At 36.7% G+C, this 17082-nt stretch overlaps 2 protein-coding genes across 3 annotated transcripts in view; both read left to right on the forward strand.

The window, feature by feature from the left end:
* LOC131432212 (neurobeachin-like protein 1) overlaps positions 1 to 17082 on the forward strand; it is a 191964-nt gene that overhangs the window by 122151 nt on the left and 52731 nt on the right. The window lies entirely within an intron of this gene.
* Positions 4093 to 4909, forward strand: LOC131432219 (larval cuticle protein A2B-like). The gene is made up of 3 exons (XM_058598356.1): positions 4093 to 4242; positions 4313 to 4529; positions 4617 to 4909. Exons 1-3 carry the CDS (start codon positions 4228 to 4230, stop codon positions 4790 to 4792), a joined length of 408 nt encoding a protein of 135 aa, XP_058454339.1. The 5' UTR covers positions 4093 to 4227; the 3' UTR covers positions 4793 to 4909.

A 17082-nucleotide genomic window follows, 5' to 3' on the forward strand; every position in this document is an offset into this window, starting at 1 on the left:
GAAGGTAAAATTTGCCGTTGGACAAGAATGGCAACTCCACCACCCATTCCAGTAAACCTGTCAAATCGATGAACCACATAATGTGGATTACTTTTCAATTTTACATTTGGTTTAAGAAAAGTTTCTGTCACAATGCAATATGAATTTTGTGAACTTTGAGAAAATTATAAAATTCATCTTCACTCGATTTCAAAGATCGAGCATTCCAATTTAAAATATTCAAATAATTATTTAACATCACTGTTAAATTTTAAATTCATTATAATATTATTTGCAAATTGCCATCCGATTTGAAATGCTTCAAAAAGTGATAAAGTCGAATTCATTCGGATGATCATTTGAAAAAGTTGATCTTCTAGGTAGATGATTTTATTTTCAGTTATATGGCCTAAATCAACTTCATTTAAAGAAGCGAATGGCATTGAAGGGATTTTTGTAGGTAGACTGCCATTAGAACTGCCATTAGAAGAAGATGATATGGCCGATCTACCTATTAATAAATTGTTTTTGTTAGAAGATGAACTGCAAGGCGGTCCTGTGTTTTGATTATTTACATTAGAAGAATTAAGTGGTAGATTTCTACCTGTTATACTAGCATTACTGACATTAGAAGAAGATGATGACGAGGTCGATCTACCTGTTAATAAATTGTTTTCGTTAGAAGACGAATTGGAAGGCGTACCTGTTTTTTGTTTTTAAATCGAAGAAATAAGTGCCTTAGAAGAATTGGGCGTGGCATTTGTAACGGTTTTTTGATTTTCAGGTATGTTCTGTAAATATAAGTTCGTTGATTGGACTTGTTGTCTAAGCGAACGAGCGTTTAAAATTTTTTCCCTGACAGGACATTTCAAATAATTGGATTTATGATTTCCATCGCAATTTGAACATGAAAATTTATCAGTGGTTTCATTAATTGGACAAACGTCTTTCGAATGCGATTTACCACAATTCAAACACCGTGTATCCATATGACAATTTTTGTTTGTTTGCAATACGATTATGCCGTTTATAATGTTTCCAATGAATTTGTACTTTTTCTAGAGTTTTCAAATTGTTTACATCACTTCGATTGAAGTGTATTAGGTAAAGTTCATGGGAAATTCCAGAGCGTGGTTTAGAAGTACCATTCGCTCTTTTTTCATAAGTATTACTTGGGAAGGGGCAAAACCAAGCAATTATTTTAATTCATTTTTAATTTCATCAGTACTTTGATCATTTGATAAGCCTTTCAAGACAGCCTTGAAGGGTCTGTCTGATTTTATATCATATGTTTATGAAGTTTCTCGGACAAATATCGAATAAGACGTTCGTAATCTTCCAATCCATCAACCAAGACTCGAAATTCTCCTCTTCGTCCGATATGAAATGAGACTTTTACTTCTGGGAGAAAAGTAGAAAGCTCAATCCGGAATGCTTTGAAGTCGGAAATCATCGCTGTCACTGGTGGCATAGATTGTTGTTTCTTCCCAGAACGACAAGCGTCCATTTTTGGAATTTTAGAAGAATTTTTTTTATGTCGCTACAATCGGATTCAGGAAGAATCTCGTAAATATTGTTAGACGGCATAGAATCTACGGAAGGGAAATCCGTCCGTTGTCTTTTATTTTTACATTCAGATTCTATAAGATCGTGAATGTTATTAGAAAAATGTTGAATAACGGATTGTGATTTATTCCGTATTGAATTATTTTTAGCCTTAGGCTTGTTGCCTTTCCGATTGGACGTAGGCATTTTTGAAATGAATGGAATTTTGAATAATAGTTCTTTGAATAGCTAGCCTTTAAAAAGGCTGATTAATTTCTTAGTCACTCTAATATCACTCTTTGTATCATTTAGTAACTCTAATATCACTCTTTGTATAGCCTTGAGAAAGGCTGACTAATTGTTAGTCTTTAAAAAGACTGTTAGTGATTCAGGTAGCTTTGAAAAAGACTGAAGCCTTGAATCAATGAAACTCTAGGTAGCCAGAAAAAAATCCAGAAGCCAAGAGCTATACGCGTGCGGTGCGAACGACTGTTCAACACCGACTGATCTTCCCTTTAAACTGATATATTGTACTTGATATTTTAATACTACACAAAGTGCACGTTGTGGTTGTGTCAATTGCTTTACACTCATTAACGAATCGAATGTATATAACATTATTAGCTCTATTCAATAGAAGCAAAATTGTTGTTCTCTAAGTAAAGCTTCGACGCATTTGTTCCTTAAGCATTTCAAATTTTGTACCGAAGTTTGAACTTTGGACTGCCTAAAGTCAGCAACATATGTATTTTTTCGTAGGTAATGAAGAAGTTCCGAAAGTAGCAGCCAGGCGAAATCGTCTTCAATTGCCCCGTTACAAGAATCGCTATGCCCTCATGAACCTCAATAGAAATCAACGAAAAAACATGAACGTGTTCAACTGTTTGAGTTTTCGAGTACTCAAAATTCTGTTTTTCTGGAACCAGAAGCCATTCTATCATTTGTGAAAATCGATCTAGGAACCTAAGACAAATTTATGTGCGTTCTCTTTTAGAATTTTTCAACGTTACTTCCAGAACCGGAAACCGGCGAAGCCAAGTTTTTATAAAAGGCTACTAACAAGATCTTGAAATTGAAACAGTTTTGAACTAAGTGGAGAAGATTTTCTGATTTTGTTGCATCATTACTTCTAATGACGATTTAAAATTTTCAACGCACATCATCCGGACCTAGTAGTTTCGATGAAATTAAATGTCATGCGGGATAATGGCACCTGTCATTTGAACACAAGTTCGTGAAATAGGCCATATAAAGTTCCATTTCGACGTTTTTGACCGCTTTTCCGATGCTTCCGGAACTGGTAAAGTCAATTGGCCCCTCCCGAAACTAAATCCTGGGTACGGGCCTGGTAGCAGCCTAAAGAATTTGAGAAATGCTATCAATTTTTACTAGATGTTTTGTGTTTCATAGTGATGTAAACATTTTTGAGAAAAGGGCATCGAATAGAATAGATTTAAAATAATGAAATCGTAGTTGGAGGAGGAGGAAGGGGGTGATGAAATATGTTACATAATTTTCAAGTAAGTTTTAAAATTTGTGACTAAATGTGACATGGGGAAGAGAGGGGGTTAATTTTTTGGAAATTTAGCGTGACGCAATTTGTACATGACGCCTTATATGAAATCCTGAATTTTTTAGATGATCTGAGACAAAGACATCATGAGTAATCAGTTTGAATATTTAAGATGAATGGAGGAACTGAGATGAATAAAAGGGAGGTTATCCTACAGCAAATTGATAATGTTTAAAGTATGTAATGATACACAAACACCGACTCTGATGCATAGTAGATATTAATTCGATCGTTTAGCGCTGACATAGATATATTGAATGGCGATAGCGATAGGCTGTAACCTAATTATATGTGTGAATTAATTGGTTACGTTCTTACACATTAGCAAATAATGGAGATTAGAATGGTTTCCAATATTTATTTGCAATTGATAAAACAAATTGAGTAGATCTCCGAAGAAATAACTCTCATGAAGCATTTTTTGCTCTTCGAAATCTCCTACGTACAATATTTGAGAAAACCTAACGTCAATCAAATCAGGACCAGGTGTTACATCCCAAATCAGGTGTTACATTACCAATCGCAAAGAAATGGTGAGTTCAGACGAATGCTAGTAAAATGGATCTGTGACCAGAGATGATACGGCTATTAAAAATATTAAAACTGCACTGTGTTTCATTTGAGAGTCAGGGTCCAGGTGCTGAATACGATCAAAATTCGTTGACCTTCATTTATGTTCATACCCTGTTTAAGTGCGTCGACTTGCGATTTCTGGGACTCATTATGTAATGTTCAATTGCTTGACACCGATTCGCACTCTAGCCTGGTACAAATATGTCCAAAAATGATAACCGTGCGATTGATTTGTGCGAACGAAAGGTAGCTGGTATTACGTACGAAACAGTTAGTGGTGAGGATTATGCTTGGGTCTCACGTACGTACTTATAATGTTCAATTTTTATTCAGCTGCATTGCTGGTTTGTCACCAATCATGTATATATCGCTATTTTCGGACATACATTTAAATATAATTAAATAATTTGTCGCAGGGAGCGGGGTATCACACCAGACAGTACCTTTATAAACAGGGACAAAAATGTCCGTACTATCAAAGTAGTTTCAAACACTGAAGTGTAAATTAGTAGTATTAGCTTAGCCCTAGCTGATAAAGTGTACCAAAGAAAGAAGAGATGGCCACATTCAAGGTATATACTGTGCTATACTGTGCTTTCGTTCTACATCCAAATGAGGATGATCGAATGTGATTTGTTTTAGATTGTGTTCGTTGCCGTTTGTGTGGTTGCAGTCAGTCAAGCGGGAATACTTCTACCAGGAGCGCGATTGGCGGCAGCACCACTAGCGCCGGCAGTGCCAGTTATCAATACCAACTATGATCCACTGCCACAGTATACTTACGCTTACAATGTTCAGGATGCTTTAACTGGTGACCACAAAAGTCAGCAAGAAACCCGAGACGGCGATATCGTGAAAGGTCTGTGTGATTTTATCGAACAACCGCTAACGGTTGAGCTTTTGACGAAAAGCTTGGTCTTGACGAGTTTGCTCTCACTCTTTCTAGGCTCTTACTCGCTAGTAGAACCGGACGGTACTGTGCGCACTGTGATCTATACTGCCGATCCCGTCAACGGCTTCAACGCGGTTGTGCAACGTGGCCCATTGGTACACAAGGCTCTGGTACCGGTGGCACCAGCCTCGGCAGCTGTGGTTGCTCCGTTCACCGGAGTGTTAGGATAATAAGTACTTACTCGACTTAGTTGCTAAGCTTCTCACACTTGTAATCTCAGACTGATGTAGACCGATCGGCTACGCTACTGTAAGGATGCTGTAATAAATTTTATTTGTTTGTTAGTACATGTTGGTATTTTTGATATTGTTCTCCCTTATTATTAGCTACTTTTCCTCTTTATCGAATCTATAAACACTATTACGAACACATAATGTTGTTAATGTGAAACTGAGAATCGGATTTTTACGTTTCTTCTTTTCGTTCAGACACTTTTAATATATTTATTCTCATTGTCCGTGCTATTGTGCCTGCATTAACAATGCTTGTTAAACATGTTTATTAAAACCTACGTAATGTGCATGTAACGTTTTCAACAAGGGTGATTCAGAAAACGTTTGTATGATTTCGACTTAGAACTATCTCCTCAATGTTTATTTTTTTCTATGCTACTGAGTTGTTCGTTTATTTTACAAATAGTTTTAAGGAAATGATGTATAATAATAATCGAAAGAGAACGAAAAAAAGTCAATTAACCTTCGTAAATTTGCACCTGTTCGGGTGTGTTGAGTTTGATCGATCGAATCGGCCAACTGCGCTGTAGACTCGTGACTGCACTGAACTAATATTCCAGATATATCGTTATAATTTTTGCATAGGCGTCAGTCACAAATTATGCCGCGCTGAATTTCTAAAACCTCTCTCGCATGTCACAATTAGTCACAAAACAGCAACTATAGGGACCGTGCACGATAATAACTAGCGCCATTAGTGGCGAATAGGCGGAAAAACTCTACCATAGCTTTACACTGTTGCCATATATGTTCACGCTGAATAAAATAGTCAAAAACCTGTTTTAATACAACATAGTGGTGTAATGAACCTTTTCTCACATCAATCATGTTCTCATATATAATACTGTGGCATACTATTAAAAATATTTCTCTTCGATTCTTAAAATAAACCAAAGAGATTGTTTGTGCATTAATTAGTATAACCTACAGAATGAAACATTTCTCTGACATCGATGATAAAACGAAGTGGTTCCACTATTGTAGGTATTTCGGGTACTGGAACCCGTGACCGTATAATCGAAGTTGGTTCGTATAGCCATCAACTAACATGATTTTATTTGTATACGAAAAATATGTTTAATTTTCGGTAGGAGCATAAGATCTTTCATTTGAACCTAAGGTTAGGAATACCGGACTAAGTGCAAAAGTAAGTGAGATCCTTTTTTGAGTGTATGCACGGAAAGACCGAAATTAGCATTTTGGCGAAAAAATTAGTTGATTTTCTGATTTTAGTTAGTTATTTTTTGAGACAACTAAAAAAATCTTACTTTTGCTAATTTAGATTTTTTAATTCTAATTCTCTTAATAATAATAAAAAATTTGTTGAAATGGCTATTTTTTTAGTTGAATTCACCAATTAAACGTGCTGTCATTTCTTAGCTAAGGCACGCTTCATATCCATTCAACTAATTTTTTGGTTGAATTAGAGAAATAAAACGTTGTTTTCAACCAACATAAATGGTTGAATTGGTTTCTGCAATTAGCAGCTATATGGCGCTCGTTAACACCGTAATGACTACTAGCCACTAGATGGCACACTACTACCGAAAAAAATTTCAGTCGCGGTTATCTTTTCTATATTTGTAGGTATAAATACGATGTTGTATTGGAGAAAAAGACATAAGCGAAACATAAACTTCTTTTTGAAAATTTTACTTCTAAATCGCTGTTTTCTTCATTCGACTTCGCAAAATCGACTCTCTCACTGAAAACTTTGAGCACTCGGAAAACAAAAACCGAATACAAGTAGTACACCGGACGGCGTAGCCCGGAATGAGAAGATACAAAATAACATCATTTGACGTGTACAATTAGAGTGCAACATTCGAAACTCACTTCATTGTTTCGCGTAAAAACATTATTACCCACAATCGCTTTAACTGCGCACAAATTCTGAATAAATACACTTTCCACTAACAGTTTACGTCATTTTTACATATCGGTTTAGAAAATTATATAGGAATATATCGTAACACATGCGAAAAACATCTAAACAATTTGCGAGCAGTTTCAACAAGACTGTCCCTTTTAGCTTTTGAATGGATTGTTTTGCTTTGACACTGCTGTCCTTCAGTAATGACGGTGATAGATAAATAGAATCAAAGTTTCTGATTTCAATAACGAAATTAGTTGTCAATGAGAATTTCGTGTTGGATTGAAATATTGCTGGTTTGTGTCCATAATATTCGCCAACTAAACACTTTCTCTAAAAATAAGAGTTTTTTCAGCACAGTAAATTCTAAATTTTAACTAATTTTATAGTTATTTTGGAAATTTTGTTGCTAAAATCAACTAATTCAAAAACAGTAATACGAATTAGGCGCAGAGCTAATTTAGGTCGTTCCGTGTGACTATTATCTGCCGTCGTTATTCGAAAACCCAGAAAACTTTCGAGACCAATTTAGAAAACTTTTTACTTATTTCGTTTGAACTCTTCAAGTGACGGTACACACTTTGCCCTATCATTCCGGAACCGAAAGTCGGATCCGGATGAAATTCAAGAATTCCGTGTAGAACCATGAGACTTTTCATTTGAATCTAAGTTGGTCAACACCGATTCAGTCATTTTCGAGAAACACACTCACACACACAGTTCGACGAACTTAGTGTCATATGCCACACTTGGCCAATTTTTACTAGTCGATTTTCAAGTAAACTGTTTTGCCTTTCTCATATAGAAAGGTTATACTTTCTATATGAGAAAGGCAAAACAGTTCAGCGTTTCAATAAAATGATTATTTGTTGTTAGCTTCGTGATTCGTATTTTCAATATACGTCAAACTGCTACTCGTGAGATTGCTAGCATTTTTACGATTACAGTTTATTTTCTTCCTCCATTCTAAGAGTATGGACCATCCTGCGAATTATTTGAACTTTTAGTTAATTTGACAGTCGGGCAGTTATTTTTTATCGAGTAGTTAAATTTATCTAAAACTGTGGCCCATTTTTTTTTAATCACAATTTTTATTCAGGCCAATTTGCGTATAGCTTTACGTGGCCTGAATAAAAATTAACGTGCATACCCATGTTTTTGTTACATAATATTATTTTTTTATTGTTGGATCTCGTTGTCATCCTTCTTCTAGGGGGAGAGGAGCTTCCATTTCCTTCTAGCGAAGATTGGAGGTCATTTTGTCCGTTGCTTATATCATCCATTGCTACGTCGTTGGAGTTGTGAGTGGTTTCCGTTTCCTTGTTTTCATTTAGTTTTTGCAATGACTGAGCGGAAACATATATTGGAATGAAAAACTAACAGAAAAGATGAATTTTTGGAAAAAAGATACGCTCAGAGACAGGACTCGAACCTGCGATCTTATGCATTCCGTGCATACGCGCTATCATTTCGCCGCTCTGAATCTTGTTTCAGTCACTCTAAAACGCCAGTCAGACACCGTAGCGCGTATATCGAACATGGTCTACATCCTGGCCGTCACCCGACCGATACCTTATATCCAAACATCTTCTCTGTCCATGTCCATCTCGCTTTATACCTATTTCTCTGATCAAGCATTGAGTAGGAGAGTGTATTTATATTCGTCATCTAACACTCGATGTGGATAGACGAATAACCTACTACGACTAATTTCGATTTTGCTTTATTTTTTATTCGCAGTTGTCTACCTACCCAAGCTATGGGTAAAAACCGCCATAGATCCGAGAAGGATCCAAAGGATGCTAAGCGTCTGAAGCCAAGTGATGTACAGGTAAACGACCGTTTGCTGAGTAAAAACCAATATGCTGATCTGCCAGTAGATGTCGAAGAGGAACTGCAGAAGAAGGAAAAAATGCCGCCTTTCTACCTGAAGGGCTTCCCACCAACTCTACGCTCGGATTTCAACACACTGATCAGCAAAGGACTACAGGCAACAATCCGTTTATGTACTGAAGGCTACAAAATAACTGTTCCGGCTTTGAACCACTACAAAGGAGTGGAATGCTATCTGAAGCAGACAAAAGCGGAATACTTCACACACGATATTGCCGCCAACAAACCTATGAAGGTTGTACTTCGAGGACTACCCGACATGATGGAAGCCGAACTAAAGCAGGCACTGTCGGAGGCTGGACTAACGCCTTTGATGGTATTTAAAATGAAGCGCCATAATACGGACAAAAAGTTTAGAGATCAACTGTACCTGATTCATCTGGAGAAGGGCTCCATCACCATGAGTCAACTGAAAACGATTAAATCGTTATTTCACATAATCATCGAATGGCAAAAGTATAAACCGGTACATCGGGATGTCACACAGTGCACGAACTGTTTGAACTACGGCCATGGAGCGAGGAATTGCCACATGAAAAGTCGGTGCGGGAAATGTGCCGAACCACACAATACCAACGATTGCCTACTAGATGACATCGCTGTAAAATGTGTGAACTGTGATGGCGACCATCCATCTACTAGCAAATCGTGTCCCAAACGTGCTGAGTTCACAAAAATTCGACAACAGACGTCCCGCAAACAATCAACGCGCAAGAATGTTCCACAGAAGGATGAAGTTAATTTCCCACGGCTCCCATCGAAGAGGGATATTCCGAATTTGCCGCCACTTCCTCGCAGCAATCCAAAAGATTCAGCCGCTGGATCACAAAAAGAATCTTCCTCAAAAATCCCTCCTGGATGGGGCAATAATCAACCACAAGCAAAGGATGACTCTGGTGATTTATTTTCTGCTGAACAACTGATCGTCATTTTTGAAACAATGACAACAAAACTACGAAACTGCAGAACGCGGTTAGATCAAATCAACGCCTTAGGCAAATTCATCATCGAATATGCAATATAATGAGTTGGTTATAGTAAATTGGAATGCTTGCTCACTCAGGAGCAAAACTGCTGAATTGTCCGACTTTCTTCAAGAGAAGAATGCCGATATTGTTATTTTAACTGAAACTCATCTTAAACCTGAAATTTCTATTTTTATTTCCAATTACAGGATTCACAGGCTCGACAGGGCAACTACCAGAGGAGGGGGAGTTGCCATTGCCATTAAACGATCCATTCAGCACAGGCTTCTGTCAGCCTTTAAATTGCAACTCATATAAGCCATCGGAATTGAGATTACAACGACGATGGGACCCATCATCATCATTGCAGCGTACTGCCCCAAACAAACCAATCTTCGAGATGGTACGTGTGCATCATTGAAGCGAGATCTGGCTATGCTCACTCGACGACAGAACAAATTCATCATTGCTGGGGACCTGAACGCACGGCATGAGCTGTGGGGAAACAGAAGACAGAATCGAAACGGATTCGTACTTGCCGAAGATTACGAAGCTGGACAATACAACATCTTCGCTCCGGATCAACCAACGCGACTTTCCAGATCGGGAGTTCATTCCATTTTGGATATATTCATCAGCAACATCGCCATAGACAGCTCTCCGGTTGTCTTCTACGAGCTCTCTTCTGACCACTTTCCAGTAATATTGACGTTGGGATCTTCACCAGAAACAGTGCCTATTCAACCACGGAGGAACTATTATCGCACCGATTGGGTCCAATTTCAACAAATCGCCGACCAACTTATTAATATCAATGTTCCACTAGATTCCCCGATGGAAATCGATGCGGCCCTATCTTCCTTCCAGCATTCAATCACAGTCGCTCGTGATAGGACGGTTCCAGTACAACATATGCCGAGTTCCTCTCTTCAAATCGACAGTGTCACCAAGAAACTCATCCGACTTCGGAATATCTACCGGAGGCAGTATCAACGAACTGGCATCCTAGATAGGAAGACTACTTATAACAACTTAACTAGGATAATCCAGGAAAGGATATCTGAGCTTCGCAACAGGAACTTCCAGCAAAAGCTTCGAGAAATTCTCCCACATTCAAAGCCCTTCTGGTCCTTAACGAAGGTGCTTAAGAAAAAACCGAAGCCTATTCCTCCTCTGATGTCACCCCAGGACGCAGCTGAAGGAATACCTTTAATCACACCAGTAGAGAAGGCAAATGCGCTAGGCCAGCAGTTTGTGTGTTCTCACAACTTAGGACTCAACATTGTTAGTCCATATGAAAGAGCCGTTGCTGATAGCGTAGCTGAGGTTGACCAATCAGACAGCTTGGTTCCTGAGGAAAGTAGAGTCACTGCGAATGAGCTGATGGCTTTTGTGAAAAAATCCAAAAATATGAAGGCCCCCGGTTTCGACAACACATTCAACATTGAGCTGAAACATTTGAGTATTCGCTCATTTGTCTTCTTAGCTAAACTTTTTAACAGGTGCTGGGAGCTTGGTTACTTCCCTTCAATGTGGAAGTTAGCTAAAGTTATCCCAGTTTTGAAACCGGGGAAAGATCCTTCCTTTTCCAAGAGCTATCGGCCCATCAGCTTACTCTCTGCCCTATCCAAGCTGTTTGAAAAGTCAATACAAAGGCGAATTCTTGCTTTTGCAGATGAACAGGATATAATTTTGGAAGAACAGTTTGGGTTCCGGAAAGGAAGATCCACCATCCACCAGCTCACAAGGGTTAACAACGTCATCCAGCAAAACAAATCAGTGTCCAAAACGACTGCCATGGCAATATTGGATATTGAAAAGGCATTCGATAATGTGTGGCACGATGGACTGGTGTTCAAACTGCATCGGTATAATTTTCCCATGTATCCCATGTATAATGCACTTTCAGAAAGATTTACTATTCCTGCTGGTGTACCCCAGGGAAGTATCCTAGGTCCCATTCTATACAACATTTTCACATCAGACATCCCACCTCTTCCAGGTGGTGGTGTTCTGTCACAATTTGCTGATGATACTGCCATTCTTTACAAAGGTCGTGTCATTAATGCTCTGAAAAATAAACTACAGACAGGTCTGGACGCTTTAACGGAATATTTTACAAGCTGGAAAATTGTGATCAATGCAGCAAAAACTCAGGTCATCTTGTTTCCACATTCAAGATCTCCAAAACTTGTTCCATCAGACGAATGCAGAATACGATTCGGTGATGAGGTCATTCAATGGTCCGATGAAGTTATCTATCTAGGACTCACCTTTGACAGACATCTGATATTCAGGTCACATGTTGACAAAATCGTTCAAAAATGCAGCATACTCATTAGGTCTCTGTATCCGCTGATTTGTAGAACATCTAAACTATGCCTGAAGAATCAGATGGCTGTCTATAAACAAATCATCTACCCCACAATTGAATACGCAGTCCCTGTTTGGCGGGGTTGTGCACGAACACACAAACTTAGGCTTCAACGCATTCAAAGTAAGATCTTAAAGATGATTCTAAATCTACCCCCTTGGACAAGGACTAGTGAAGTACATGAGATTGCCTCACTGGATATACTAGAACAAAAATTCGAACAATACTGCACGAAATTTGAAGAGAGGTGCTCAATCTCTGAAATACAAATAATTCAAAATTTGTACGTATTAGGTTAAGGATAGTTATAAGTAGGTAGATATTTTATTAATAATTAAAATAAATATGATTAAACATTAGTATGTAAAACAAGAGTAACTAAAACACCTAATAATAACGAATCGTATGAACAACAAAGATGAAAGGCCAAAGGGTCAAAACACTTGTACTGTAAAATGTTGATGTAATACACAAAAATAAGATTAATAAACAGATATTTATGCAAAAAAAAAAAAAAAAAAAAGAGTGTATTTATAATCGCTTGTCACCTTCTTTAATGGTGCCAGTCGCTGGCTGGACATCGTCAGCGACAGACCCTATGAAGGTAGTAGATTGTCTGCCCTTTCCTACGGGTGACGGCCAGGATGTAGACCAAGTTCGATGTACGCGCGTTTGCATTCCGACCAGAAACGATGTAAGATGGAATTGCTTTACGTAGTTGCATACGTACTACTCGCACGCCATTCCGGATACCCGGGAAAAAATTCTGCCATACTTCCCTTTCGATGGAAAGAACTTCACCGTACTGCGACATACTTTCCCGAACATACCCATCGCTGGTCTGCGGGGGAAGGTCATGCACGCGTACTTCTATGGAATTGTCCACCATGTACACAGAGATTTTATATTTAACATTGTTATGATCGACACTGTGTATCCCGTTATTAACCGAAGCAAATGCAATTGCATCTTTTTCACGTTTAAACATAATGTACACACAGTTAGACGCCTTGTTGAATTGAATTTCACTTACATTATTAACGTTTAGATGCATTCGTTCCTTAAGCAAGATTTCAATTTCGGTTGCTGCTGGTCTAACTTTGCAGCGCTTGAAATCAATACAAATTGAATTTGGCCTTGTGTGTCAAGTTTCAGGCTTTGTTAAATCGTATTTGCTCATTTCGTACACTCTATTGTTCACTGCACTGTATTGTCTTTGTTTCTGTCGTCTCGACCGTAAGAAATTTTCGACTGTGTCAGATGTGATGCGAGCACGAACTGGCTGTGGCCCATTTCAAAGTTTGACGGATGGAAAGTTATTTGGGTCTATTTTGCTCTGAAAATAAAGTAATAGCAAGTGGTGTAATAATTGCAATTCAGCGAAAGTAAGAATAACTTCGAGATAAACTTACTTCATTTAAAAATACTTAAACTTTTTATTGGGGTATTTTCTTTGAGTGAAAGTATAAAAAGAAATTACACAGAAGCAATTTTTACTAAAGGTCTGAAATTAGAATGTTTTAGCAAGATAATTTTCAGTGTTTCCGGTCAAGTCGATTAAAAAATCATTTATTTTGCTGAGAATGAATAGTTCGATTCAAAATTTAATAGTCAGTTGATGTTGAACAATCGGTCGCACCACACGCGAATAGTTCCATAGGGTTAGGAAAAAAAAATACGCAGAGAAATTTCGCTAGAAAGTATTTTCAAACTCAGTTTACAAGTTTTGCTATGGTAGCATTATTTTACCCACTCGCCGCCTCGTGCGCTGTCGTCGCCGGGCCACTAAACCACGCCCTCGTACACGGTCCCTATATTTGAAAACCTGTTGCAATCCACGTGTTGGTGTAATGACGCATTTCTCACAAACGTGCATAATGCTATAGGACTTCTTTAATGTTGCATATGACAGTTGAACTGTTACCTATAAAAAATTAATATATATATATATATATATATATATATATATATATATATATATATATATATATATATATATATATATATATATATATATATATATATATACATATATATATATATATATATATATATATATATATATATATATATATATATATATATATATATATATATATATATATATATATATATATATATATATATATATATATATATATATATATATATATATATATATATATATATATATATATATATATATATATATATATATATATATATATATATATATATATATATATATATATATATATATATATATATATATATATATATATATATATATATATATATATATATATATATATATATATATATATATATATATATATATATATATATATATATATATATATATATATATATGTATATTTAGCATTCGTCGCTATAGGCTATCGAAAACCAAAGTAATCAAGTGTACTTCGGTTAGTCGGAACGAAAACTCAACAAACCGCAACTTCGGAATCGGATGGTGGATCTATATAAAAATAAATAGTAATTTAAGAGATATCTTTGGTAAAATGGGCAAACGCCCCATCTCGTTTAGTAGTTCATTGAAATTTAACGAACAAAGAAATTCGATCGATTGGTATACAAAACACGATGCTTGCTTTAAATTTCATGCACAATAACAACCAATTCTAGTACTTTTAATTTCCTGTGAAATTATCGAATTTAAAAGATGTTTTATTAAATACGCACTATTTTTTGTGGTTCAAAGTATTACCGGACATCAAATTAAATCTTCTCCAATGGCAAAACAAATTGAGATATTCAAGTCACATAACGTAAATTGTTGTAAATTTGGCAAGTTAGTTGTTAGAATAACAAGAATTGTTTATTAAATTTTCCTATTTAAAAACACAATTATAACAAATGTTTATAGGGGAAATTTTTTATACCATCATATCTCTGGTTTATGGTATCAGCTACCGAAAAAATTTGGTTTTGAAACACCCTCGATCTTTACCATGCGTCAATTTTTTTGCAGAAGTATTATATTTATGGCTTTTGTTTCGGTGCGTCGTTATAACCGTTCGAAATTTTCAATCGCACATGAGGTATCTCAACCCATATTGGAAAAAAAAGTTTTGTTGTATTCCATAGTGCTCTCTTTTCCATTTTATTATGTTTTTCGTTTCCGAGCATTATTATGTTTGCTACGAGTCGGAAGGAAAAATGTTTTATCGGGACAAAGCGGGGTAGAGTAAAGTGGGGCATTGCACAGCGCTCAGTGGCATGTAACCTTACTTTGCCCGAGTGGGTGCGAACTCTGGTAAATCATACTGATACAATTTCGACGCACAAAATGACTTTAATTTATTTTGTATCCCATGTAATCGTTTTTTTAAACTATTTATTTTTCGGCAGAATGGTATGCAAAAGTTTATTTTCTACTCGATGTAATTTTTGAACAGTTTTTGTAAAAATGAAATAAATAATTTTCTAACCGGAATGGTTCTTCAAATATTGTGCATGTAAACGGTATTATTGTGAGATTTTTTAAAGTACCCCGGGAATTTTTTTTTCTTATATCGTTGTGAAACAATTACTCAACGTATCGAATATTCAAAATAAAAATAGTTTTCAGTCGGATAATTGATAATCCGACTGAAAACTAAAAACAATGCAAATTTTTATCCACAATAAATATCTCATTTAAATAGTGAAAATAATCACTAAACCAAAATGTCTCCGCTTTGTCCTCCCTTCCCCTATGTTAACATCAATATGCTATCCAAATGTCATTTTATTCTTGTATGGAATGTTGCTAAAATAATTTAAGCTTTATTATATAAATCATATCAATTACAAGAATATGTAGGACAGGTCTCATTACACATAAAGGATTAGCAAACCCATAGTTATAAACATAATTACATCTCCCGAATCGGGAAAGCTTGACATAAATTTTCGAAACTTGATCAGAGACATAGCAAAGCAAAGTCTTGGCATTACTTCCTTCTGTGAAATTTGGCCTTTGTTTTTATTTAAAAGATATTTTAATCAGGCCTATTTGCGTACAAGCTTTACGTGGCCGATTGAGCCGATTTTTAAAATAATTTTTTGTTTTGAGTTGGATCTCGTTGTCACCCTTTTTCTAGGGGGAGAGGAGCTTCCATTTCCCTCCTGCGAGGATTGAGGGGCACTTCGTGCGTGGTTCGTCTCGTCATCCATTGCCGCATCGATGGTATTGTTGTCGATTTCCGTCTTCTTTTCGTTGCTAGTTGCTGTAGATGCACCTTGTTATAAATTGGTTGCAATTGCTGGTTGGTTGGAGGGTTATGTTGTATGCAGCTGGTGTACTTTATTCTATTATTTGTCTTATTGCGTTGAAGTAAATGCACACGTTTAATGTCAAGATGCATTTGCTCCTTAAGCAAACCTCCAAGTTCTCGTATCGAAGGTCGAATTTTGCACTGCCTAAAGTCAACAACAATTGTATTCTTTCGTGTCGGCGGTAGCTTTTGTTCGTTTGGTTCACTCATCACGAGGTCGTTCTATTGTTCGCTACACAATACTGTACGTGGTTTCTTTCGTCCCGATGTAAGCGGGTTTGTTTTATCGACTGACTTGGATGAGATGTGAAAGCGAACGCCTTTATGTTTCAACAGACTTCGCAGCCGATTCTTAGCGTACAGAATCATTGCATGGCTAGTACTATTGATCCTACTGACATTAAGAATCCTTCCGGGGCTCGAACATACGACAACTGGCTTGTAAGACCAGCGTCCTATGCATTGAACCGCCAACCCGGGACATCCTGCTATTAAATAAGCCTAAGTTTATCGAAATTCGTTGATTACCTACGAGAAGTTTATACCAATGGGAAAAGTCCAGTTAGTCGATTACGTCATTTATATCATTATATATCCGGAACCAAAAGTGACAACGATTTGACCTTCGAAATAATTCGTTGGCCCAATAGTAGCTTTCAAACAAGCCTCAGCTTGTTAAAATCGATCCGACTATCTCTGAAAAAATTAAGCGATAAAAAAAACAACGCACTCTGTTGGTTACATCACTTATACCATCATATCTTTAGAACCAGAAGTCACATCCAGTTTATCTTAAAATTTGATCAATGGCCTATTAGTAGTTTTCAAACGAGCCTAAAATCGGCTCAGCTATCTTTGAA

This window comes from Malaya genurostris, chromosome 2 (genome assembly GCF_030247185.1).
Source record: "Malaya genurostris strain Urasoe2022 chromosome 2, Malgen_1.1, whole genome shotgun sequence".
Lineage (NCBI taxonomy): Eukaryota > Metazoa > Arthropoda > Insecta > Diptera > Culicidae > Malaya > Malaya genurostris.